The sequence below is a fragment of the Bufo bufo genome, chromosome 3 (genome assembly GCF_905171765.1).
Source record: "Bufo bufo chromosome 3, aBufBuf1.1, whole genome shotgun sequence".
NCBI lineage: Eukaryota > Metazoa > Chordata > Amphibia > Anura > Bufonidae > Bufo > Bufo bufo.
Window position 1 is genome coordinate 284,930,100 of NC_053391.1, and position 27,642 is coordinate 284,957,741.

Genomic DNA, 27,642 nt, shown 5'->3' on the forward strand with positions numbered 1-27,642 from the left:
AAATATATACCTTACTAGTTCAATATAAAATAAATAAAAATCGATTAAATACATGCGGTTTAAGTGTATCACTAACTCACTACAATATAAGCTAAAAAAGGTTCACATATGTCCATATAAACATGTGTCCGTGTAAACACATATCTGTTCTATGTTTTCTATTACAACTATAATCATAATTATAGTTGTAATAGAAAACATAGAACAGATATGTGTTTACACGGACACATGTTTATATGGACATATGTGAACCTTTTTTAGCTTATATTGTAGTGAGTTAGTGATACACTTAAACCGCATGTATTTAATCGATTTTTATTTATTTTATATTGAACTAGTAAGGTATATATTTATAAATCACATTGGAGAAGGAAGGTATGTCACTTCCGTTTTCAAGCTGATTAATTTAATTCACACATGATTGAGGTGTATAAAAGTTGGTCATTTCCATGGAGATTTTAGCCACTGATGAAGGAGTCGTAGCCAACTCCGAAACGCGTTTGGTAACTGTCCCATGGAATAGAGTACAGCACCGGAGGATTTAAAGAGTTTAAAGGAAAAGAATGAGAAGTAAAGGATCTGTGATTTTTCTTTGTGAATAAGCGGAGATAAGCCGGACATTTGCCTGTTTGGAGAGCCAGCCTTGTGACATCGTCCACCTCTGCTGAATAAGTGATTCTCTCCAATACAGCACAGCAACACACCGAAGATCCTGAAAGCCGCATCATCTGTACACGCTGGTATTTGTGTAATCACTGCCTATCACACGTGGGACGCCACCTGTGACGCAGTAATAGCCGACATCACTACATCAGAAATTGTGAGTACAAACAGCTTCGGCACTTTGTTACTAAACCCAGCAACAGTGTAACATTTCAATACAGACCGCGACTGTTGAGTCGCAACAGTTGCAAATCTGTGACTATTTAAAAGACTCTATCTAAACAGATGAACTTTTCTCTTATATAGCAGCATTGAAAGGGTTATTAACCCACTTAGAAGGATATCAATCACCTCTTCAAACGCACTTTGGCTTACATATAATTGAATTATCAGCACAAAGTATAGGAGTTATACATTACTGTTGTTATATGTATTATTGTATTTAATATAATTCTTATATGTACTAGCTTTTTATGTATTTTATATGAAATTTTATGGAATTTTTTATGATATTTTTCTGATATTTTTATGAATGGTTGCTAAAAGTATATCACTAATAATATAATAAAATAATATACTACATTATCCTTTATCCGTGTGGTACCTGATATTGGTGTGCCCTACCACTTCTTTCTCTGATTTACCTTATTTGGAGGATTGGGTGAATCCTCTTGATAGGAGCACCCTGTTCCATTCTTGAATATACAGGTGAGCCCTCTCTACCTATTCACCCTACCTATATATACTTAGGGCTCTCTAGCTCCCTCTAACGTCTAGGAGGCTAAACTACACCCTAACAGGCCTGACACCCAGATAACACAGGGAAATGCATATAAAACATCACATTAATGCAAAAGACATGTTAACCCTTGTGTAGCGCCCACCTTTACCTAGTGGGACACTACAGATACAGCATAAATGTACATGATTACTTTATCAATACTAACATTTTGTCACAGTCCAGGCAATGCTGGGGCCTGCATAATGCCACTAATATCTGAGGGTCAGTTTCCGTGTACTCACTTTCCACACATTTGAAATTATTTATTTATTTATATTGGGGGGGGGGGGGTTAATTTTCATGAGCTGGCAAATGTACATGATTACTGTATTAATACAGACATTTTCTCACAGTCCAAGCAGGCTGAATGTAATCAATAGACTTCTCCTTGCTGCCTGTGCCCCTTGCCACTCTTGCTGCCTACCATCACGTTGTGTATGGCTGCTGCACGGTGCGGCCTCTTGAAAATTTAAGAATTGCTTCTAAAATTCGAAGCCTTCTACAGTGGCGACTCTAGGATCAATATATAGGGGGGGCACAGAAGATACACAGTCAAAAATGAGGGGGCACTAATAATTTTCACCAGCTAATCATACTACTGAAAAATACTAAAGCAGCCGCTTCCCCTGCATCTACGCCCCAGGCGCCGGGGTAATATAATTAAGGGGTATCAGGGTACATTGGGTGTAATATAACTGAGGAGGGCTATCAGACATTATAAAGGGGTAATATAGCTTACATTACCCTTGTATTACGTCCCTGATAGGATAGAACTCCTTAGTTATGTTACCCCTGTATAATGCACCCTGATACCCCTTAGTTATATTATATAACTAATGGATATCAGTGTACATTACACAGGGGTAATATAACTGAGGGGTATCAGGGTACATTATACAAGGGTAATATAACTGAAGAGGGCTATCATGGGACATTATACAGGGGTAATTTAAGCTATATTACCACCGTATAATGCCTGATAGGCCTCCTGAGTTATATTACCCCTGTATAATAATGTACCCTGATACCCCTTAGCTATATGACCCCGCCGGGATCATATAACTAAGGGGTATCCGGGTACATAATTATACAAGGATAATATAAGTTACTCAGGAGGCCTATCATGCATTATACGGTGGTAATATAAGTTATATTACCCCCTGTATAATGTACCCTGATACCCCTTGGTTATATTACCCCTGTTATATAACTGAGGGATATATGGGGACATTATGGGTAATATTATAACTAAGGGGTATCGGGGTACATTATACAAGGATAATATAACTGAGGAGGACTCAGTGCTATCAGGGGACATTATACAGGGGTCCTTAGTTATATTACCCCTGTATAATGTACCCTGATACCCCTAAGTAATAGGGGTATCAGGGTTGAGGAGGGGCTGGGCGCAAGCAGGCAGGCCATGAGGCGAGGTAGTAGGGGTACATACTTTTTTAAAACTTTTTATTCTTACTTTGTTTTCTTCTTAGCTTGCCTAGGGGCCGGCCAGCCGGCAAGGGCAGGGCCAGGCAGAGTTCTTGGGAAGATGCCACACACAGTCCTCCTCTGGACCTCTCCTGTCTGAAGCTGGGGCCTGGGCTGGGCACAGACAGGCTCACTGACACTAGCAGATGCAGTAGCAGAGCTGCAGAACGGAAGCAAGCGTTCGCGCGGGCGGGCAGGCATGCAGCTTTACGTGGTGATGTCAACTCTGCGGCTGCTGCACTCCCAGCCTGCACCCGCCCTGCACGCTCTGCCTCTGCTGGGTCCGAACGCCGCCCCCACCCCCATCTGTCATGTCTGTGTATGTTGTCTGTGTTGTGATTTGTGAATCACTCACTCAGTAGTGCGGGATAGAGATGGGAAGTTCGGATCTTTCACATGAATCGGTTCATTTGAATCAGTTCATTCAAATGAACCGATTCATGAATTGAATCTTCGATCTTCTCACCACACAGTATTACTCATACAGCCAATGCATTCCAATACAGAAGTATTGTAATGCATTCTAAAGGAATATACCCCCCAAAGTTCAAGTCCCAAAGTGGGACAAAAAATTAAGTGAAAAAAAAAAGTTGAAAAAATAAAGTTTTCCCCCCAAAAAAATTTAAGTTTCAAGTAAAAATAAACCAAAACGTCATTTTCCCCAAATAAAGTTAAAAAAAAATTGGTAAAAAATAGGTGAAAAAAAAAGTATACATATTAGGTATCGCCGCGTCCGTATCTACCGGCTCTATAAACATTTCACATGACCTAACCCCTCAGATGAACACCGCAAAAAATAAAAACTGTGCTAAATAAACCATTTTATTGTCACCTTACATCACAAAAAGTACAACAGCAAGTGATCAAAAAGGCGTTTGCCCACCAAAATAGTACCAATCTAACCGTCACCTCATCCCACAAAAAATGAGCCCCTATTATGGTTCTCAGACTATGGAAACACTAAAACATGATTTTTTTTGCTTCAAAAATGAAATCATTGTGTAAAACTTACATAAATTAAAAAAAAGTATACATATTAGGTATCGCCGTGTCCGTATCGACTGGCTCTATAAAAATATCACATGATCTAACCCCTCAGATGAACACCGTAAAAAAATTTAAATAAAAACTGTGCTAAATAAACCATTTTTTGTCACCGTACATCACAAAAAGTGTAATAGCAAGCGATGAAAAAGTCACACGCACCCCGAAATAGTGCCAATAAAACCGTCATGAGAATGGCTTGAACAGGGGCGTAACTAGAAGTGACTGGGCCCCACAGCAAATATTTGTAAGATCCCCTCCAGCACGCTTTGCACCTCCCTCCTCCTGTGTAAACCCCACTCCTTTGGCACAGTGTGGCGGTATACTGTATATTGTGGGGCACAGTGTAGGCTATATGTGTATAACATAAACATATTTCATATGAAAACTTACAGTTACTTGGCTTGGCCCTTGGGGATCTCGGACGCCACTTCAAAACTTGGCCGGGGGCTCGGTGGAGCTGATGTTGTGCTTTATCCTAATGAGAAAGATTTCATAATAATAATAAGGATTTGGTGACGGGGAAGAGGAATAGCAGAGCAGGGAGAGGCTGGTGCTGTTACTAGGGGGTCATACCATGGGGGAGTAATAAAGCCCACCATAATGCCCCCCCCAGTAGAAATAATTCTCCTTATAATGTGACAGTGCAAAAATACCCCCTTGTAATGCCCCCAGTTGAGCTAATGTCCCCATAGTGCCCCCATAATGTCCCAGTATAAAATACCCCTATATAGTGCCCCCAGTAAATTCCCCCATAGTGCTCCTCTCCCCCCTTCCTGCTAGTGCCCCCATAATGTACCAGTATAAAATGCCCCATATATAGTGCCCCAGTAGATGCCCCTCAGTGTCCAGCCTCTGATAGGCTGCCGGCCTAGTGTCCCCCATAATGCCCCCTAATAATGTGCCAGTAAGTGTCCCCATAGATGCCCCCCATCATGTGCCAGTATCAAGTGCCTCTCTCCTCCCCCCCCCACATGTCCCAGTATCATAGTGCCATCTCCCCCCCCAATGTGCCAGTATCAAGTGCCTCTCTCCTTCCCACCCCCCATGTGCCAGTATCATAGTGCCAACCCCCCCCCATGTGCCAGTATCAAGTGCCTCTCTCTTCCCCCCCCCATGTCCCAGTATCATAGTGCCATCCCCCCCCCTAAAAAAGTGCCAGTATCAAGTGCCTCTCCCCCCCATGTGCCAGTATCATAGTGCCAAACCCCCCCTCCCATGTGCCAGTATCAAGTGCCAAACCCCCCTCCCACGTGCCAGTATCAAGTGCCTCTCTCCCCCCACCCATGTGCCAGTATCAAGTGCCAAACCCCCCTCCCACGTGCTAGTATCAAGTGCCTCTCTCCTCCCCCCCATGCCCCAGTATCATAGTGCCATCTCCCCCCCCCCCCAAAAAAAAGTGGCAGTATCAAGTGCCTCTCTCCCCCCCATGTGCCAGTATCAGGTGCCTCTCACCCCCATGTGCCAGTATCAGGTGCCAACCCCCCCCATGTGCCAGTATCAGGTGCCAACCCCCCCCATGTGCCAGTATCAGGTGCCAACCCCCCTGTTCCAGTATCAAGTGCCTCCCGCTCCCCCCATGGCAGTAACAGTCTGGTATTTAAAAAAAATAAACACTTCTACTTACCTCCATGTCAGCGATGCGATGCAGCCTCTTCCTGTGTCCTTCCCTGTATGTCCATATATGGAGTCAGTGCTTGTATTTGAGAAAAGTTTCTGCTGGGATTCGAACCCACGACCTTCTGTAACAAAGGCAAAGCACTTAACAACACAACCATAAGAGCTGCCTTGCCAATGACTGAAAAAATATGAGACTTCTACTGTTATAGCTGGCTAAGTGTACATCTATACACATGACAGCTGCCCCCAACACACCCAGCACTGCTATATCTCTATATGACAGCTGTCCCAGTACACTCAGCTCTGCTATATCTCTATATATGATAGCTGCCCCAGCACACCCAGCTCTGCTACATCTAATACACATGACAGCTGCACCAGCACACTCGGCTCTACTATATCTCTATATATGGCAGCTGCCCCAGCACACCCAGCTCTGCTACATCTATATATTTCTAAGTATTGCTATACAGTACATAGATATATAGAGATATAGCAAAGCTGAGTGTGCTGGGGCAGCTGTCATGTGTATAGATGTAGCAGAGCTGGGTGTGTTTGTGCAGCTGTCATGTGTATAGATGTAGCAGAGCTGGGTTTGCTGGGGCAGCTGTCATATATAGATATATAGTAGAGCTGAGTGTGCTGGTGCAGCTGTCATGTGTATTAGATGTAGCAGAGCTGGGTGTGCTGGCCCCAGCTGGCCCCAGCACACCCATCTCTGCTACATCTAATACACATGACAGCTGCACCAGCACACTCAGCTCTACTATATCTCTATATATGACAGCTGCCCCAGCAAACCCAGCTCTGCTACATCTATACACATGACAGCTACACAAACACACCTAGCTCTGCTGTAGCAGAGCTGGGTTTGCTGGGGCAGCTGTCATATATAGAGATATAGTACAGCTGAGTGTGCTGGTGCAGCTGTCATGTGTATTAGATGTAGCAGAGCTGGGTGTGCTGGGGAAGCTATCATATATAGAGATATAGCAGTGCTGGGTGTGTTGGGGCAGCTGTCATGTGTATAGATGTACACTTAGCCAGTAGAAGTCTCATATTTTTTCAATCAGTTGCAATGCAGCCTTTATGGCTGTGTGGGTAAATGCTTTGCCTCTGATACATGAAGGTTGTGGGTTCGAATCCCAGGCACATCAGGAGACAGTAAGATCACATTAGCGAGGGGGCCTGGTCCGCTGCTGCTGTGATGGGGTCCTGAACAACAAGAATCGATCATATTTAACTAACTTGAAAATAAATTGTCACATCACACATGCTGCCGGGGCGCCAGGCCCCGAAGCAGCCGCTTCCCCGGTAGTTACGCCACTGGGCTTGAATAAGTAAAAGTATTCCAAAATTATTACCACATAAAGTGATACATCTCAGGTTTGCCTGGTCCTTAAAGGATATGGACACCTTTGTAAAAAAAAAAAATTTGTGGAGAAAATCATTTCTCCATTTGGTTCTATTTATCTTTTTCATTTTTGTTCTATAGTCTGCTTCCTATGCACAGCAGGCTGCTCTCAGTGAGGTTTACAGAGAATCCGTTTCTGTAACTCCTCCTGTGTGCACACGGGAGTGCGCACTGTCTCCCTCTCCAGCCTCCTCATCCCCCCCAGGATGGCAGAGCTGTGCAGACTGTCAGCTGTAATATACAGCTGACAGTCTGCTTCAAACTGCAGACATAACCCCTTCCATGCCATGGTCCTTTGGGACTGCTGTATGAAAGGGGCTAACCATTGGGCCGCTGCTCTGCCATCCCTCTTACACTTACAGTGTATTGCAGTGTATTGTAAAGCCATCAGACCCGCTGGATCTTCAAGAACCAAGTCGGTCTGAGTCAAAAAAGTGAAAAAAAGTTTAAAAAAAAAGAAATCTAACTTCTTCCTATATCCGCACATATAATTGGTTAAAAATGTAAAAAACAAAAAACACTAAATATGTTTGGTATTGCCGTGTCTGTAACAACCTGATCTATAAAATAATCACATACTTTTACCGCACAGTGAACGCCATTTACACGTCCGTGGTGTATTGCGGATCCGCAATACACCCGGCCGGCACCCCCCATAGAACTGCCTATTCTTGTCCGCATTTGCGGACAAGAATAGGACATGTTATATATTTTTTATTTTTTTGCGGAGCCGTGGCCTGGAAGTTCAGGCCGAAGCCTGGAAGTTCTGGGCCGCACTCTGGAAATGCGGATGTGGAGGGCACATAGTGTGCTCTCCGCATCTCTTCCGGCTCCATAGAGAATGAATGGGTTCGCACCCATTCCCGATATTGCGGAACGGATGCGAACCCATTTGCAGACGTGTGAATGGACCCTTATGGCAACAAAACAGTACGACAGTCCATTTGCAGTTTGGGTGTTCGTTCACACCTAGACAGTTCATACAGCATTCACCTTTTATCCTGGGTGTTAATCCACACCCGGTCGGCATAGCAAAGGACAGAGCAGTCCTCCCAGATTCAGGCTTCCAGCCTGGCACAAGGCTCAGATTCCATAGAGATTGCCTGAGCTATAATGTCAGAAAGAGATCATCACCACCACCTGACACTGCTGGCTGTTTTTTATATGCCTCTCAAAACCCGGCCTGGAACGTGGGGAGTAGTCACCCACCCAGCACTTTGGCTACACCCAGTAAGAGCCGTCCCGGATCAGCTATTACAGTTATACTAAATAGCAAGGTGTCAAACAGCAACTGCTGCTGATACATGAAAACTGGCTGTTACTTCACCAAGGCCAGGAACCTCGGTGACACATACCTTCCATCAACGACGATCCCTTGAGCCTTCCTACAATACACACACACACACAATGCACAACTACATCTAGCAAAAGATTTATATACTGCAGGAATAACCCTAATATATATCAACAATGGCAGCACATCAGGCCAAATATCAACATGGAAGTGCATGCCCATGGCAACAAATACAGGACAATATAAGAATTTGACAAAATGGCAGCACTCCCACAAAAAATTTGTGAACAGAAAAACACTTTTTTCACCTCTGTAGTCGCAAGTAGGGATGAGCGAACTTGTGTTTCAAGTTTGGCGTACAAGGTTCAGGTTCGAGTGATATAAGAATTCCGTTATGGATTCTGCTACCACGGACCATAACTAAGGGTCCATTCACACGTCCGCATAATGGGTCCGCATTCGTTCCGCAATTTTGCTGAAGGGGTGCGGACCCATTCATTATCAATGGGGCCGCAAAAGATGCGGACAGCACAAAAAAAATAGAGCATGTCCTATTCTTGTCCACAGCCACAGACAAGAATAGGCATTTCCATAATAGTGCTGGCCATGTGCGGTCAGCAAAATGCAGAACGCACATGGCCAGTGTCCGTGTTTTGCGAATACGCAATATGCAGACCGCAAAACAGTTGTGGAAGTGTGAATGGACCCTTATGGTCTGTGGTAGCAGAGTCCATAACGGAATTCTTAGATAACCTGAACCTTGTATGCCGAACTTGAAACAAGTATAACTGCCCATAGCAACCAATCAGATTCCACCTTTCATTTTTCAAAGCTTCATTGGAAAATTAAAGGAGGAATCTGATTGATTGCTATGGGCAACTAAACCAGTTCTACTTTACACCAGTTTTGATAAATCTCCCCCAATGTGTACTTATATGTGTACATAGCATTGTGTGTCGTCACACTGTACTAATCTGTGTGGGAAAAGTGACAGCTCATTATGCGGACTGCACACAAATACTGTATTCAGAAGAGAGTGCAGGCATTGAGATCTGTCAGTAATGAGATCTATATCAGGCTTATAACGCCATGGTTCTGTGTAGATCACTGCACTAATGTTATCAGCAGACATATCTATTGTGTTACAAATAATGGACTTTCTACATAATGGAAAGTGAGAAATAGATCTGCTGATTACAGGTTGTAGCATACTGTAAGACTCACCATGTTGTGGATTGGAATGAAATATTACTACCAAGTTACTTGCAAGTTCCAGCAGCCTATATGTAAGTGACTGCTAACTGAGCTGTGTAACAGGCTGTGGGGTCTGGGCAGCAGAGCTTGTGCTGGTGCATGTGACATCAACAGGAACACCCACAGAGCCACACAGGAGATGACAGCAGTGAGCAAAACTCATAGAAGAGCATTTCTGAGGGCATGTGAAGCAAAGTTGATACCAGTAAACAAACAAAGGCAATTTTATTATGTGCTACATTACAGTAAGATATGGGTTTATAGACTTTTAGTGCACAAAGGTGTTTATAGTCTTTAAGGTGAAAAATGGCTGTGTCCTCAAGGGGTTAGGTGTGCTTGTTAAATGTTTTAATATATTAGAAAAAATGTCTTTTTAAAAATACATATTGAGTTAAAAAACATGAAAAAAATATTTTTGAGCAACAAATTGTAAACATGTAAACAGCATCAAAGTTACCAGTATCTCAATTTACAGGATATTCACAGAAAACGTATGGAAAAGGATTTAACAGAACTTCAAACACTCATTGAAGCTCACTTTGAGAGTCGCAAGAAGGAAGAAGAAGAATTGTTGTCTTTGACCGAGCGCATGGTAAGAATACGTGTTTGACCTTCAGTATAGAATATATTTACAGTAAAGTTGTTTATTCAGGCATCTAATAGTTAAAATCTAGTAATGTGCTGCTTATTTTAATCTCAGAACTGTAATATACTAGGGTATTTTGCTGAGATCAGTTAGGAAGCCCCTTATAAAGATAAATGGGTGTGGAACTACTGTGTTAATCAACCAGTTTGACATTGGGCTATACCTAAGGGCTTTGACCTAACAGTCGCCTGATATTTTCCCTGTAGCCCCTCCCTATACAGGAATCTGGACTTCGCTGCAGGGGAGACACCAAGCCACTCCCTCTGTGGTTGATAGCTGACCCATTGGGGTCAGAAACACTGGTGTGAAGCATCTAGAAATTAGATAAAACTTGTAGTGAGTAACAGGCCAAGGTCACGGCAGGCAGCACAGGGTCAGTATGGTGATCAGGCATAAGTCAGACGGCAGAGGGCCAGAATCCAATAATAAGTCAGAAGTTGGTACACGTGCATACAAGCAGGATCTAGCAAGCAAGTAAACCTATTGCTCAGGTAATGAGTGAGACAAACAGCTGTCTTAAAAGGGTAGGGAACAGTGCAGCCCTGTACTCCACCCACACCACTGTCCCTACCTAGCAGCATGGGTTTATCAAAGGAAACAGCCACCTTGGAGAATCTGGTCTGAAAACTGGAAAGGCTGTGGTTTGCACCCTCCTTTTTTCGTTCTCTTAGTTGTCTGTTTTGCTCTGGTAGACAGGCTAGCGGACGCAGTATAGAGGCAATCACAAAGTCTTTAACTTAAACAGTTCACAGGTCCCAAAACACTGAGACTCCCCAGCTTCTCTATCAAATGGAGGATAAACCACACCCAGCTGAGACTGCTGGCTGGGTTTTAAATAGGCCAAAAAAGACCCGGCCTGGAGCGTGGGGAGAAGCCACCCACCCAGCACTTTGGCTACTCCCAGTAAGAGCCAGCACGGATCGACTTTACAGCCATACTAACAACAAAACAGTGTCAGTCAGCACTAGCTGCCGCTGACACTTAAAACTACCGGCTCTTACCTCACTGAGGCCAGAAATCTCGGTGACACATACCTTCCATCAATGACAGCCCCTTGTGCCTTCCTACATACTTCCCCCCCTTTGTTCAACCCTAAGGGGGTGAACACCCGCCAGACCGAGTACCTGTGACAGGGCATCTGCGTTTCCCTGCAGCCTGCCTGCCCTATGTTCCACGGAAAACTTGAAGTTTTGTAAAGATAAGAACCATCTGGTGACCCGAGCATTCCTCTCTTTGGCTTGGCTCATCCACTTGAGAGGGGAGTGTTCGGTTACCAGACGTAACTTTCTCACCAACAGATAATAGCGGAGAGACTCGAGTTCCCACTTGATGGCCAGGTACTCTCTCTCCACTATACTGTACCTAGTCTCGGCTGGGGTAAGTTTGCAGCTCAGGAAAACAACAGGATGTTCCTCCCCATTGATGTCCTGAGAGAGTACAGCTCCGAGGCCTACTTCAGAGGCATCGGTCTGTACCACAAACTCCCTCTTGCAGTCAGGCGTCACCAATACCGGGGACCCACACAGGGCAGACTTCAAAGCGGAGAAAGCCTTTTCTGCCTTCTCACTCCACTGAACCGTCACTTACTTGCGTCCCTTCAAAAGGCCTGTCAATGGTGCGGCGACTGTAGCAAAATTGGGGACAAACCTCTCATAGTACCCCACCATACCCAGGAATGGCTTCACTTGCCGAGTAGTGACAGGTCGGGGCCTAATCCTAATTGCCTCAATTTTGTTCACCTGAGGTTTAATAATTCCGCGCCCAATTACATACCCCAGGTACTTGGTCTCTTCTAACCCTATTGCGCACTTTTTTGGGTTAGCGGTTAAGCCAGCCTTCCTAAAGGAGTCCACTAAAGCCTGTACTTTAGGTAGGTGACTTTCCCAGTCGGTGCTGTGGATAACAATATCGTCCAGGTACGCCGAAATGTACCGACAATGTGGACGGAGTACAATTTCCATTAGCCTTTGAAACGTGGTTGGAGCGCCATGTAGACCAAAGGGTAATACCTTGTACTGATACAGCCCCTCTGGCGTGATGAAAGTCGTTTTTTCCTTGGCAGCCTCCGTCAAGGGTACCTGAAAGTACCCTTTGGTGAGGTCCAACACAGAAAAATACTGGGCTTGGCCCAACTTCTCAATAAGCTCATCCACTCAGGGCATGGCATATGCGTCAAACTTGGACACCTCATTCAGTTTGCAGAAGTCGTTACAGAACCGCAATGTCCCATCTGGCTTGGGTATTAAGACTATCGGACTGGACAATTCACTTTTTGACTCCTCAATGACAACAAGCTGGAGCATTAGCTGCACTTCCTCCGCGATGGCTTGTCGCCAAGCCTCGGGTACCCGGTATGGTTTTAACCGGACTTTTGCCTAAGGCTCAGTGATAATGTCATGTAAGACTATGAAAGTGCGTCCAGGGAGGTCCGAGAACACATCTGTGTTCCGACTTATGAACTCCCTGGCTTCCTGAGCCTGTTTAGAGGAGAAGCTGTCATAAATTTTCACTGTGGCAGCCGCTTTCTTTGCTTCAGACAGAGGGGCCGAAACCACTTCCCCTAGTAACCCTGGTCGTGGGCTGTCTTTCGTACAGGTTTCCCTATCTTTCCAGGGTTTGAGCAGATTCACATGGTACACCTGCGGACACATGACGTACCGGTACGGCATGTTGTCCCGGTACTTAAGGACATTTGACGTACCGGTACGTCATGTATAGTTCCGATCACCGCCGCCCGGCGGGCGGGCGGTGATCGGAACTGGGTGCCTGCTCAAATCATTGTGCAGGCACCTTGAGTCAATGCCCAGGGTTTTGGCGATCGCAGCAAACCGCAGGTCAATTCAGACCTGTGGTTTCCTGCGTTTCCGGGTTATTCGGGTCTCTGGGGACCCGATAACCCAGAACAGGATGGTGATCACCATCCTGTGATCCTGAGAGGTAATGGTGACATCACCTCTCAGGATCGCCTCTCATTGGTCGGCTGGGCGGGCGGGCAGTTCAAATTACTGCAGCGCTCCTCTTCTCCTCCTTTTCAGTCCGGGAGCCGAGGAGAGAGGAGCGCTGCACGTCCGATCCTTCAGAGCTGCAGGGATCATCAGCCAGCACGCCCATCTGTGCCCCAGCACCCCCATCTGTGCCCCAGCACCACCAAGGTATTTAGGGAAAGGTTAGGTAAGGCCTCTTTCACACTTGCGTTGTTGGGATCCGACGTGCACTTCCGTTGCCGGAGGTGCCCGCCGGATCCGGAAAAACGCAAGTGTACTGAAAGCATTTGAAGACGGAACCGTCTTCCAAATGCTTTCAGTGTTACTATGGCACCCAGGACGCTATTAAAGTCCTGGTTGCCATAGTAGGAGCAGGGAGCGGGGGAGCGGTATACTTACAGTCCGTGCGGCTCCCGGGGCGCTCCAGAATGACGTCAGAGCGCCCCATGCGCATGGATGACGTGATTCATGCGACACGTCATCCATGAGCGTGGGGCGCCCTGACGTCACTCTGGAGCGCCCGGGGAGCCGCACGGACGGTAAGTACACTGCTCCCCCGCTCCCCGCTACACTTTACCATGGCTGCCAGGACTTTAGCGTCCCGGCAGCCATGGTAACCATTCAGAAAAAGCTAAATGTCGGCTCCGGCAATGCGCCGAAACGACGTTTAGCTTAAGGTCGGATCCGGATCAATGCCTTCCAATGGGCATTAATTCCGGATCCGGCCTTGCGGCAAGTGTTCCGGATTTTTGGCCGGAGCAAAAAGCGCAGCATGCTGCGGTATTTTCTCCGGCCAAAAAACGTTCCGTTCCGGAACTGAAGACATCCTGATGCATCCTGAACGAATTTCTCTCCATTCAGAATGCATTAGGATAATCCTGATCAGGATTCTTCCGGCATAGAGCCCCGACGACGGAACTCTATGCCGAAAGACAAGAACGCAGGTGTGAAAGAGCCCTTAGGCAGGGATATTCAGGGAAAGTTAGTGGAAAAAAAATGCGCCAGTTTTTGTTGCATCACCCTAAAATTGGGTGTCTGGGGTCCACAGCACAGCTGTGTGACCCCAGACCCCCCCAGGGGTGCTGCAGCTTGCCCCCCTGCCCCCGTCCTCCCCCACCACAACTTTTTGGGGAGTGCAAGCATTTTTTATTTTTTTTCTGCGTACGCTGACTGTGGCCGGCACTCTTAGCGTCCGGCCACTGTTAGCGCATCGCACACACGGTGATCCTGCCTATGACCGCCTGTACAAAATCAGGCCGGTCATCGATCACTTTGGGGCCAAATTTGTGCAGGCCTATGTACCCTGGAAGGGAGGTCGCGGTGGATGAGTCTCTCATTGCTTTCAAGGGGAGACTCATTTTCCGCCAGTATGTTCCCTCTAAGCGGGCGAGGTATGGCATGAAGCTGTATAAACTTTGTGAGAGTACCTCAGGGTACACTTACAAGTTTCGTGTGTACGAGGGGCGAGATTCCCGTATTCAACCCCCAGAATGTTCCCCCACTCTGGGTGTTAGCGGAAAACTTGTGTGGGACCTTATGCACCCACTGCTAGATAAGGGTTACCACCTGTACGTGGATAACTTTTATACTAGTATCCCCTTGTTCCAGTCCCTCGCCGCCAGATCCACGTCCTCTTGTGTGACCATGCGGAAAAATCAACACTGCCTCCCTACCCACCCCCTCCAGGTACCTATCCCCAGGGGTGAGACCCGTGCCCTTACCAGTGGAAACCTGTTGCTGGTCAGATTTGAGGACAAGAGGGATGTCCTTGTACTGTCCACAATTCACGGTAACGGCATCACCCCTGTCCCTGTGCGAGGTACCGTGGCAACGGTCCTCAAGCCCGATTGTATCATCGACTACAATCGGTATATGGGAGAAGTTGATCTCTCTGATCAAGTCCTCAAGACATATAATGCCATGCACAAAACCCGGGCATGGTACAAAAAAATTGCGGTCTGCTTGGTGCAGGTTGCCTTGTGCAACTCTTTTGTGCTGTCCCGGAGCGCTGGCAACACAGGGACATTCCTTCAGTTCTATGAGGCAGTCCTCAAGGACCTGATCTTTTCTGACCGGGAAAGAGTTACCTCGGGATACTGGAAAGAAGGGACGGACCCAAAAAAGGTGCAGTGTGTTATAGGAGGGGGATACGGAAGGACACCACTACTCAGTGTGACACGTGCCCCGATCATCCAGGCCTCTGCATTATTGGTTGCTTCAGGGAGTACCACACTTCCATGGAGTACTAAATTTATGTTCCCCTTACCCAATTTAGCCTCTGACAATTGGATAAAAAACTATGGTTCTCAACTTGAGACACTAAAACGAAAAGAATTTAAATAAAAAATATTATTTAGTAAAACTAAAATAAATAAAAAAGTTGACATATTAGGTATCGCCGCATCCGTAATAATCTGCTCTATAAAAATACCCCATGACCTAACCCCTCAGATCAACACGGTCAAAAAAATAAAATAAAAATGGTGCAAAAAAAGGTATTTTTTTGTCACCTTACATCACAAAAATTGTAATAGCAAGCGATCAAAAAGACTTATGCCCCCAAAATAGTGCCAATAAAACCGTCCTTTCATCCCGCAAAAAATGAGCCCCTACCTAAGATAATCGACTTAAAATTTAAATAAAACTGACTATTAGACTATGGAGATACAAAAATGTTTTTTTGTTTTGTTTATAAAAAGATAATATAGTGTAAAACATAAATAAATAAATAAAAAGTAGACATATTATGTATCTCCGCGTCCGTAAGAATCTGCTCTATAAACCTACCCCATGACCTAACCCCTCAGATGAACACGGTCAAAAAAAAGAAAATAAAAACGGTGCAAAGATTTAAATTTTTTTGTCACCTTACATCACAAAAATTATAATAGCAAGCGATCAAAAAGTCATATGCCCCCCAAAATAGTGGCAATAAAACCGTCCTCTCATCCCGCAAAAAATTAGCCCCTACCTGAGATAATCGGCTAAAAACAAAAAAAAAATGACTCTTAGACTATGGCGATACTAAAATGTTTTTTTGTTCATAAAAAGATAATATAGTGTAAAACATAAATAAATAAATAAAAAAAAGTAGACATATTAGGTATTGCTGCGTCCGTAAGAATCTGCTCTATAAAAATACCCCATGACCTAACCCCTCAGATGAACACAGTCAAAGAAATAAAATAAAAAAGGTGCCAAAACAGCAATTTTTTGGCAAATTTTCTATTTTAATCCGTTTTTTTCCAGTAACAAAGCAAGGGTTAACAGCCAAACAAAACTTAACATTTATTTCTCTGATTCTGCAGTTTACAGAAACACCTCATATGTGGTCGTAAACTGCTGTATGACCAAATGGCAGGGCGCAGAAGGAATGGAACGCCGTATGGTTTCTGGAAGGCAGATTTTGATGGCCTTTTTTTTGGGGCACCATGTCCCATTTGAAGCCAGTCTGATGCACCCCTAGAGTAGAACCTCCATAAAAGCGACCCAATCTAAGAAACTACACCCCTTTAAGGTATTCAAAACAGATTTTACAAACTTTATTAACCCTTTAGGTGTTCCTCAACAGTTTATGGCAAATGGAGATGAAATTTCAGAATTTCTATTTTTGGTAACCTTGCCTCACAAAAATTTTATATAGAGCAACCAAAAATCATATGTACCCTAAAAATAGTCCCAACAAAACTGCCACCTTATCCCGTCGTTTCCAAAATGTGGTCACTTTTATGGAGTTTCTACTCTAGGGGTGCATCAGGGGGGCTTCAAATGGGACATGGTGTAAATAAACCAGTCCAGGAAAATCTGCCTTCCAAAAACCACACGGCGCACCTTTCCCTCTACGCCCTACCGTGTGCCCGTACAGTAGTTTTTGGCCACATATGGGGTGTTTCTGCAAATTACAGAATCGGGTCAATAAATATAGCATTTTGTTTGGCTGTTAACCCTTGCTTTGTTACTGGGAAAAATGGATTAAAATGGAAAATTTGCCCAATAATTGAAATTCTCAAATTTCATCTTTATTTGTCAATAACTCTTGTGCAACACCTAAAGGGTTAACAACGTTTGTAAAATTAGTTTTGAAAACCTTGAGGGGTGTAGTTTCACAAAGTGACTTCAGACCTGAACTGGTCCCTAAAAATTGGGTTTTTGAAATTTTTTTGAAAAATTTCAAGATTTGCTTCTAAACTTCTAAGCCTTGTAACGTCCCCAAAAACTAAAATGTCATTCCCAAAATGATCCAAACATGAAGTATACATAAGGGGAATGCAAAGTAATAACTATTTTTGGAGGTATTACTATGTATTATAGAAGTAGAGAAATTAAAAACTTGGAAATTTGCAAATTTTTCCAAAATGTTGGTAAATTTGGTATTTTTTTATAAATTAAAATGATTTTTTTTAACTTCATTTTACCAGTGTCATGAAGTACAATATCTGATGAAAAAACTATCTCAGAATGGCCTGGATAAGTCAAAACGTTTTAAAGTTATCACCACTTAAAGTGACACTGGTCAGATTTGCAAAAAATTACCTGGTCCTTAAGGTGAAATATGTCCTTAAAGAGTTAAGTCCCCATGAATGCACACAACGCCGACCCTTCGGCCAGTATACTCAACGGGCTGCACCAGGGCAGCTCTTACCAGGACACCAGTCTTCCTGAAACCAGCAGTGCCACCACCATAGTGTCCCCCACCTGGCACAGGTGGCTATTGTCTACAGTCTCGGAGGTACCTGTGGCACACAGCTTCCTGGTATACAATGAGTGGCGGTAGCCATAGTTGGTGTCCATGGGTTCACCCCGATGGGGACAGTCGGCCCTTATGTGTCCAGGCTTGAGACACTGCTAGAAAACCACCGGGGCTGGGTCTGCAGGGGATGCATCCCGGGCGGGTTTGGCTGGCAGCGGCCGCCAGGTCTGGGGTGGAGATTTCCAGGGTTTGATGGGCCCCGTCCCAAAAGAACCCCCCTGAAGATTTCTGGTGGCCTCGTAGCGCTCCACCAGGTCGACCATCTCTAAGACATTACCAGAAGACACCTGGCCGATCAAGTGCTGGAGAGGGTACGGCAAAGCCCTCCAAAACACATCCGCCAACAGACGGTCCTGCATAGCAGTGGGAGTCAATATGTCAGGCTGCAGCTATTTCTGCAACCGATATAGCAGGTCATAATATTGTGGTCTGGCAGGTTCAGCAGAGTTAAATTCCCACTGGTGCACCCGCTGAGCCTGGACCAATACATTTACCCCTAGTTTCACCAGGATCTCATCTTTTACAGTCGGTTAGTCGGCCGCTTGATCATCCGGAAGATCAAAAAACACTTGCCAGGAACAGAGCAATGACCTCAGCCCACAGGTCTCGGGGTAACTTCTCCCTCACGGCCACCTTTTCGAACATCGCCATATAGGTCTCGACGTCATCCAAGGGGGACATCTTAGGGATCGCCGTACGGACAGCTTTCCGTGTTGTAATAGCAGCTGGTTAGTTTCCTGCTGCTGCTTGTTAACCTCCCGCTCCTGCAAGTTAGCCTCCACGAGGGCTTTCACGACCGCCTCCATTTTGTCAGGGGACACGGGTCGTAACCTTGCCGGCTAAATGTAGGACATGCACTTGTGCCCGGGAAAAACAAAAAAACTTTTCAGCCTTCAGGCCTGCCTCACTGCGTTTGTCCGCATCCGACACCAATTGTGGGGTTTTGCTCTGGTAGACAGGCTAGCGGACGCAGTATAGAGGCAATCACAAAGTCTTTAACTTAAACAGTTCGGTGTTTATTCACACATAAGGAAAAACAAAATGACCATTCACAGTCTTGGTGTTTGTTCACACTATGCAATGTCTATAGAGCAAAATCTTCACCTGGTTAGTAGTTTTCCATCCGCCGTCCACAGCAGGCTTTAGGGGCCTGTTTCCTGGCATGCGGCTCTCAGCCCTTTAATGTACAGTGAATGCATAATTTTTGGGGCCTGTAATCTAACTGGCCAACAGTAAAATTGATATCCAATGACCGTCTAATATACCTCCAGCCAAATCACTTGATGTTTTCTGTCCAGTCAATTAATAATTTTTGGGGCATGTAGTCCACTGGCCTGCAGTAAAATTGATATCCAATAACCGTCTAATATACCTCCTGCCACATAATCACTTGATCTTTTCTGTACGGTGAATGCCTAATTGTTGGGGCCTCGGAGGAATTCAACACCTGTGACGACCACGTGTTATCGAATTTCACCTATTATCATTTGGGATTTATTCAAGAGGGGGGATTTTGTTAGCCATGTTTTTAATCCAATTATATACTTTTAGTTCTTTTAAATATATGTATTTGACATGTATTTGTACTGGCCTGCAGTATAATTGATATCCAATGACTGTCTAATATACCTCCAGCCACATAATCACTTGATGTTTTCTGTCCAGTGAATTGATAATTTTTGGGGCATGTTGTCCACTGGCCTGCAGTAAAATTGATATCCATTGACCGTCTAATTTACCTCCAGCCACATAATCACTTGATCTTTTATGTATGGTGAATGCATAATTTTTGGTGCCTGTAATCCAACTGGCCAACAGTAAAATTGTTATACGGTGACCGCCTAATGTACCTCCAGCCACATTATCAATTGTTATTTTCTGTCCGGTGAATGCCTAATGTTTGGGGCCTATACTCCACTGGCCTGCAGTAAAATTGATATCCAATGATCGTCTATTATAACTCCAACTAGCCTGCAGTAAAATTGTTATACATTGACTGCCTAATGTACCTCCAGCCACATTATCAATTGTTCTTTTCTGAACTGTGAATGAATAATTTTTGGGGCTTGTAGTTTACTGGCCTGCAGTAAAATTGATATCCATTGACCGTCTAATATACCTCCAGCCACATAATCATTTGATGTTTTCTGTCCGGTGAATGCCTAATATTTGGGGCCTATACTCCACTGGCCAACAGTAAAATTGATATACAATGACCGTCTAATATACCTCCAGCCACATAATCACTTGATGTTTTTTGTCCAGTGAATGAATAATTTTTGGGGCCTGTAGTACACTGGTCTGCAGTAAAATTGATATCCATTGACCGTCTAATATACCTTCAGCCACATAATCACTTGATCTTTTCTGTACGGTGAATGCCTAATTGTTGGGACCTTGGAGGAATTCAACTCCTATGAGGACCACATGTTATCGAATTTCACCTATTATCATTTGGGGTTTATTCAAAAGGGGGTATTTTCTTAGCCATGTTTTTAATCCAATTTAATATTTTTTGTTCTTTTAAATATATGTATTTGACATGTATTTGTTCTGGCCTGCAGTAAAATTGATATCCAATGACCGTCTAATATACCTCCAGCCACATAATCACTTGATGTTTTCTGTCCGGTGAATGCGTAATGTTTGGTGCCTGTACTCCCGTGGTCTAAAATAAAAAATTTCTAGGCCTTAGCAGGGCATATTTTTGAAAGTTTTCCTGTAAGACGCATAAAATTGGCCCCTGATTAAAATACATATTTTTTTGTGGGAATTTTTGGCATTGATCCCCCTCTAGTATGTCACTGTCCATGTTTTGGGACGATTTGTGCACTTCTAGTATTTGGTGGTTGCAAATATGACCTGAAGGTTTTTCAGGTTCGCTTGCCATTAAAGTGAATAGGGCCGCCGCAAACTTGCGGTTGGCGAACATTTGATCACGTTCGTGCGATCGCGTTCGTAAATCGTCCCGGACGATGTTCATCCATCACTGTTCCTATTTTTTTTATTTGGTTTTGCAGCAAAGTCTTCTTACTTACTGCTCTGCTTTCAGGTCATGTTGACATAACATATGTTTTACAGTTGAGACTGTTTTTAAATTGATTTGTATTTTTCACACGAAGGTATGTTTATCTCTAGGACATAGAACATGTCTCTTTCCCGAATGGTATGATGGCTACCTCGGTCCAAGATATTCAAACTTTTATATTATTATTTGAGCAGATGAATATGATAACTTCAGGTGTTTGGAAATTGCTCTCAAGGATGTAACATATTTGTGGAGGCCCATATTTTTATTTTCTGATTCCTTTTGATTTTCTCATGATGTCAAACAAAGAGGCAAGAAGGCATTGAAGGTAGGTCTTAAACTGCATCTATCATCAATTACCAGTAGGTGAAATGGTCGGCCGCTGTAGTTCAGTGCTTGTCTGTAGAGTCTGATGGTATCTTTGGTATCTCCATATTTGCCTGCAATCTTTAGAAAAAAGGCAATGCACCCTATGTTCAACAAGTGTGGTGCCGTTTCAATCAAAGGCTCCACTGCCTGTATATGCTGCACCCTCACCACTGTGACCAGGCAGTAAAAACATATTCACGCCTGGCCCTGAAGTCTCAAGGTTGCACATTCATCACATGTGCAGTAAAGGGATTAAGGCCACTAGACAGATGGAAAATCTCTAGTTCTCTACAGTGAATGTGTCGAAGGCGCTCCCACAATACTTGAAGGCCAGGTGTTCACTGCATGGCCTGTCTGTTACAGAGGTGGGGGTACAGCATAGCAGACAGAAAGCAGATCTTCTCGTTGTACCTAGGGGAGAATTTGCATATTATAAAAAAAAAATTCTACAGATTGCTGGCACATATTGAGATACAAGAGACATCATCAGACTCTGAAGACAATCACAGACCTATAACAATGACAGATACTTTCTAAAATACTGTCTAATGCACAGCTCTAATTAACTCAAATGATGTCCATTAGCCTATCAGAAGCTTCTAAAGCTATGACATTGGTTTCTGGAATTTTCCAAGTTATTTAAAGGCACAGTCAACTTGTATGAAACCTTGGAGCCACTGAGAATGTGATTAAAGAAATAAAAGCTGAATTACTTAAATAAATTGCTAGTATTATTTTGAGAAATATATTTATCCAAACTGACCTAAGAGAGGGAATATACTAGGGCTAAATTTCAGGAATTGTGAAAAACTGAGTTTCAACGAATGTGGATAAGGTAGATGTAAAATTATGATTGCAACTGTATCTGTATGGGTTTTGAGGTCAAATCATATCCTTCTGAAACAACCCAATTCAGATGTATTAAACAGTTGCAGTGAGCAACCAAGTGAAAACATGCAAAGTATAGGATCATACAGAGTGTAAAAGTTACTCTATTGAATTGCCTGTCAAGCTGGAATTACACGGCAATCTTTAGTATGACAGAGGTCATGTGAACAAAGATCACAGAATAGCAGGACAGCCATAGAAATGAATGGGATCGCAGAGTTAGACCCCTTTGCAGACGAGTGTGCTGGATTCAGTCCAGATGCGTTGCAGGCGGGTTCAGGGAAACCCGCGCGAGTTTGCACGCAATTTGTCTGTGATTGTGTTGCATTGTTCCGTTTTTTCCGCGCGAGTGCAAAGCGTTTTAATGCGTTTTGCACTCGCGTGATAAAAAACTGAATGTTGGTACTTGCACCCGAACTTCTTCAATGTCCTGTAAATTTTATTATTTTCCATTATAACATGGTCCTGCAAGAAGAAGAAAGAAGACAAGTAATTTATTTATTATTTTTTAACCCTCAATGGACATTTTACTTAGCATTCTGTATTAAAGAATGCTAGTATTTTCCATTATAACCATGTTATAATGGAAAATAATAAAGTAAATGGACTTTAATGGGGTCCCGGGGCTCATCCCTATTTATTAACATCATCATCTTAGCAGCCATCAGTGAAAATCGCATTGCATCTGCACTTGCTTGCGGATGCAATACGATTTTCACTCAGCCCTATTCACTTCTATGGGGCCTGCTTTGCTTGAAAAACACAGAATATAGAACATGCTGCAATTTTCACGCAATGCACAAGTAATGCGTGAAAAACATCGCTCATGTACACAGCCCCATTGAAATGAATGGGTCAGGATTCAGTGCGGGTAAAATGCGTTCATGTCACGCATTGCACCCGTGCAGAAAACTTGCCCGTGTGATAGTGGCCTACTTGCATGTTTGCCATGACCTCAGAATTTAAAAAAAAGATCCAACCTTGCTGTATTTTTTTGCTATTCTGGGGTCACAATCATAATCTCAGCAAACATGCGAGTCACACTGTGATCACTATAATTTTTGTATTGTATGTATTTTTTAGTCAACATCTGCTGCATTTCCACAACAGACAAAGCATGCAGCAGATTTGATAATTTGTAATGTTTACATTCAGCTAGGGATGAATTAAAAGAAGAAAAATGTGGGAAGTGATCATTTTAAAATATGTTTAACCAGTTTAACAATTTAAAAATAATTTTAAAATAATATAAAAATAATTTTTGCTGATAAAAGTGCCTTTATTTTTATGGCATTATATTTACATTTGCTTTTCAAATTTTTCTAGTTTTTTAAATAGCACAAAGTTCAACAAAAATATTTTTATAAAATTGTGTTTTCTTTCTGTTATGGCCATGGATAAATAGTTTACAAGTGGGTTAGAAACTGTGGGTTGGGCTCAGTGGTAGTTTTCTTTACTATTTTATTTTTTATTCTGTTTTGTCTTTATTTTTATCTGTATTTATTTATTTATTTTTTCACATAGTGCCCCCATAAGGTCATGCAGGACCTTAGGGGCATTTTGGCATATTATATTTTTTATTGTTGATTTCTCCTGTAACTGGGACTAATACATTAGTTCCAGTTACAGGGGAAATACAGCCCATGATAGCCTCACTGAACAGGTTCACATCACCATTTATTTTTCCATTTTTCTGATCTGTCAGAAGAAAAGAAAAATAAACAAAAAACTGATCACGTATTTTAAGCATCCAGTTATGCACATTTGGTATCTGTTTTAGCCATTGCATGCAGGAATTTTTCTATCTAAAATAACGGATCTCAGACAGAAATAGCTAAAACTCCTGCATTTATCCTGTGATTTTTGGGATGGAAGCAGCAAACGTCCTGGATGTTTCTTGAACTGTATGCGGTGTCTAAATTTATACCACTTATTGGGTGGCTAGTTTCGCTATATTATTTTGCTACAAAACTTTGGTGCAAAATGCTGCACCTTAAATTATGCCCTGTTCCAACTGAGCCATGCTTTCTCTGCTAATCTGTTGAAGATGCCTTCAATCAGGGCTGATTATGTTTGCTCTACTGCTCCAAATTAATAGTAACCCCAGGGTTTTCCGTGCATGGAAGAAAATAACCGTGACACACACACACTAGGATCAAAGCAAATTCTAATTTATTACAGGAAGTGAAGCATTGTTACATTGGCTAAATAATGAAAATAAGAATAGAGATAACAATTAGCACCTGCGCATTATGCATTGTTTTACTAACTGTGGTATGTGAACTATGTAAATATCTAGATGTAAGCGCCATATTGTAATGGAGTCTTCACTAACAGCAGAACAGCATATATGATGTAGTAAGGAAGCGTGTCATCTTTGGTAGGATGGAACCTTCATGCTCTGGAGAAGATAAGGCGTTGCTTTATTAGCTGATACAAAGAATGTGGCCACATATTATTATTATTTATTTTTAAAGCGCCATTCATTCCATAGCGCTGTACATATGAAAAGGGGTATACATGCATAATACAGACAATTGCACTAATCATAAACAAGACGAGTTACAAACTGGTACAGAAGGAGAGAGGGCCCTGCCTGTGAGGGCTTACAATCTACATGGTATGGGAGAAGGACATAGTAGGTGCGGGTGAAGTTGGTCATGGCGGTATAGAGGCAGCAGGGTCACTGGTTGTAGGCTTGTCTGAAGAGGTGGGTTTTCAGGTTTCTTTTGAAGGATTCCACTGTTGGTGAGAGTCTGATATGTTGGGGTAGCGAGTTCCAGAGTGTGGGGGATGCACGGGAGAAATTCTGGAGGCGATTGTGGGAAGAGGTGATGAGAGGAGAGGAGAGAAGGAGGTCTTGTGAGGATCAGAGAGTGCATGTGGGGATGTATCGGGAAAGTAGTTCAGAGATGTAGGGAGGGGACAGGTTATGGATGGCCTTGTATGTATTTGTTAGTACTTTGAAGTGAATTCTCTGGGCAATGTGGAGCCAGGGAAGGGATTGGCAGAGGGGAGAGGCAGAGGAGTAATAGGATGAGAGGATTAGTCAAGCAGCAGAGTTGAGGATAGATTAGAGGGGTGTGAGAGTGCTAGATGGGAGGCCACAGAGGAGAATGTTGCAGTAGTCTAGGCGGGAGATGATGAGGGCATGTACAAGCATTTTCGCAGATTCAAAGTTGAGGAAAGCGCAAATGCGGGAGATGTTTTTGAGTTGGAGGAGGCAGGTGGTGGAAAGGGCTTGGATGTGCGGTCGAAAGGAAAGGGCAGAATCCAAGGTCACTCCAAGGCAGCATACTTGGTTGACCGGGGATAGTGTGCAGCCATTGATCGTGAGAGATAGTTCTGTTGAGGGGATTGAGCAAGATGGGGAAAAGATGATGACTGAGTTCTGTTTAATCCATGTTAAGTTTTAGAAAGCGAAAGGCGAAGAAGGAGGATATAGCAGATAGACATTGTGGGATTCTTAAAAGTAAGGTGGTGATGTCTGGACCAGAGAGGTAGATTTGTGTCGTCAGCATAAGAGTGATACTGAAACCCATGGGACTCTATGAGCTGTCCCAGGCCAAAAGTGTAGATAGAGAAGAGCAGGGGTCCTAGGACAGAGTCTTGCAGGACACCAACAGAGAGGGAATGAGATGAGGAGGTGGTGTGGGAGTGGGAGACACTAAACGTCCGGTCTGTGAGGTATGATGTCATCCAGGAGAGGGACAGGTCAGTGATGCCAAGGGATGAGAGAGTTTGCAACAGAAGGGAGTGGTCAACAGTGTCAAAGGCAGAGGACAGGTCAAGGAGAAGGAGGACAGAGTATTGTTTCTTGGTTTTGGCTGTTAGTAGGTCCTTGGTGACTTTGGTAAGGGCAGTCTCAGTCAAGTGGTGGGGTCGGAAGTCAGATTGTAGGCGGTCAAAGAGGGAGCAGGAGGAGAGGTGAGAGGACAGTTCAGAATGGACATGTTGTTCAAGTAGTTTTGAGGCATACGGAAGAAGTGATATGGAGCGATAACTGGACAAAGAAGATGGGTCAAGTGAAGGCTTTTTGAGGATGGGTGTTGTGTAGAGGGTCTGTGGGGACTGTGTACTGAAGCTTTCTCAGATGTTGACTATCTTTTGTTTGAAGTATTTGGCAAAGTCCTCAGCTGAGATGAGAGGAGAGGGTGGGGGCGCTGGGGGACAGAGAAGGGAGTTAAAAGTGTTAAAAAGTTGTTTAGGGCTGTGAACCAGGGAAGATATGACAGATGAGAAGTAGGCCTGTTTTGCATCAGCGAGTGAGGATTTCAATGTGAGGATGGATTGCTTGTATGTGGTTAAATGATCTTTAGAATGGGATTTCTTCCATCGTCACTCAGCAGCCCTGGAAACTTGTCTGAGTTTTTTGGTCAGGTTGGTGTGCCAAGATCCAGAGTGTGACCATCTCTGTGGGTGGAAGCTGAAGACCACTGTGATAGGCCGAAAGAGGAAGAGAGTGAAAAAGTTTAGAGGCGGCCGAGTGGAAGGTGTCAATAGGGATGTTGAAGTCATCCATGATGATAGTGGGGATGTCGGCAGGAAAAAAGTGTAGTAGTGTAGTAGCCAGGTGTTAAAGTGGTCAAGAAAGATGGTGGCTGGGCCTGGGGGGCGGTAAATGACGGCTACTTCAATGTTGGAGGGAGAGTAGATGCGAACAGAGTGTACTTCAAATGAGGTGAGCGTAATGGAGGGTGGCAGTGGAGTTGGGCTGTAGGAGCAGGTGTCTGATAGGAGAAGACCAACTCCTCCACCATGTTTGCAGCCGGGGCGGGGGGTGTGAGTGAATTGAAATCCACTATAAGAGAGTGCAGCAGGGGAGGAGGTGTCAGAGGGTGTCAGCCATGTTTCTGTCATACCCAGAAAGGAAAGGTTTTGAGAGATGAAAAGTTCATGAATGTAGGACAGTTTGTTAAAGACAGAGCATGCATTCCATAATGCATGCCCTGTCTATCAGTCCCCCCTTGGACCTCATTATTTCCCTAATGAAAGCCTAGCACAACTGTCCCAGTGCTCTGACATCCTCTTCACCAGCTTCCATGACAACCTATCCTAATGTATAGCCTCCCATGACACTGGACTTGACCAAGAGGAAGTCAGATGTCTGTTTCTATGGTTGATGATCTCCAGGTGGTGTCGTAGGCAGGGGTGGTGGACCAACAGAACGAAGTGGACCTTGTCTCCCATGTAGGTCTCCCATGATCATCTCGGGGGTAGCCTCAGCTACGAATTTGAACAAAAGCCTACTAATGCAGGGGATGAGACAACAAACAATTAACGCAAACAGCAGAATTAAAGATAAATTCAGGAATAGGAATTAAGCCCTTTTAGGACATTCATGACCTGGCCATTGATTATTATGAACATAAGAACTATTAATACTGAGAATCTCTGGGCAATACTATCAATGGATCACTGA

General features: G+C 43.8%; 1 protein-coding gene across 3 annotated transcripts in view; it reads left to right on the forward strand.

The window, feature by feature from the left end:
- Nucleotides 1-27,642, forward strand: part of TNNT2 (troponin T2, cardiac type) — a 565,716-nt gene that overhangs the window by 259,644 nt on the left and 278,430 nt on the right. For all 3 annotated transcript variants that reach the window (XM_040424168.1, XM_040424165.1, XM_040424169.1), the window contains one exon: nucleotides 10,031-10,147. In XM_040424168.1, coding sequence (XP_040280102.1) covers nucleotides 10,031-10,147 — 117 coding nt within the window. The remainder of the gene's footprint in view (nucleotides 1-10,030; nucleotides 10,148-27,642) is intronic.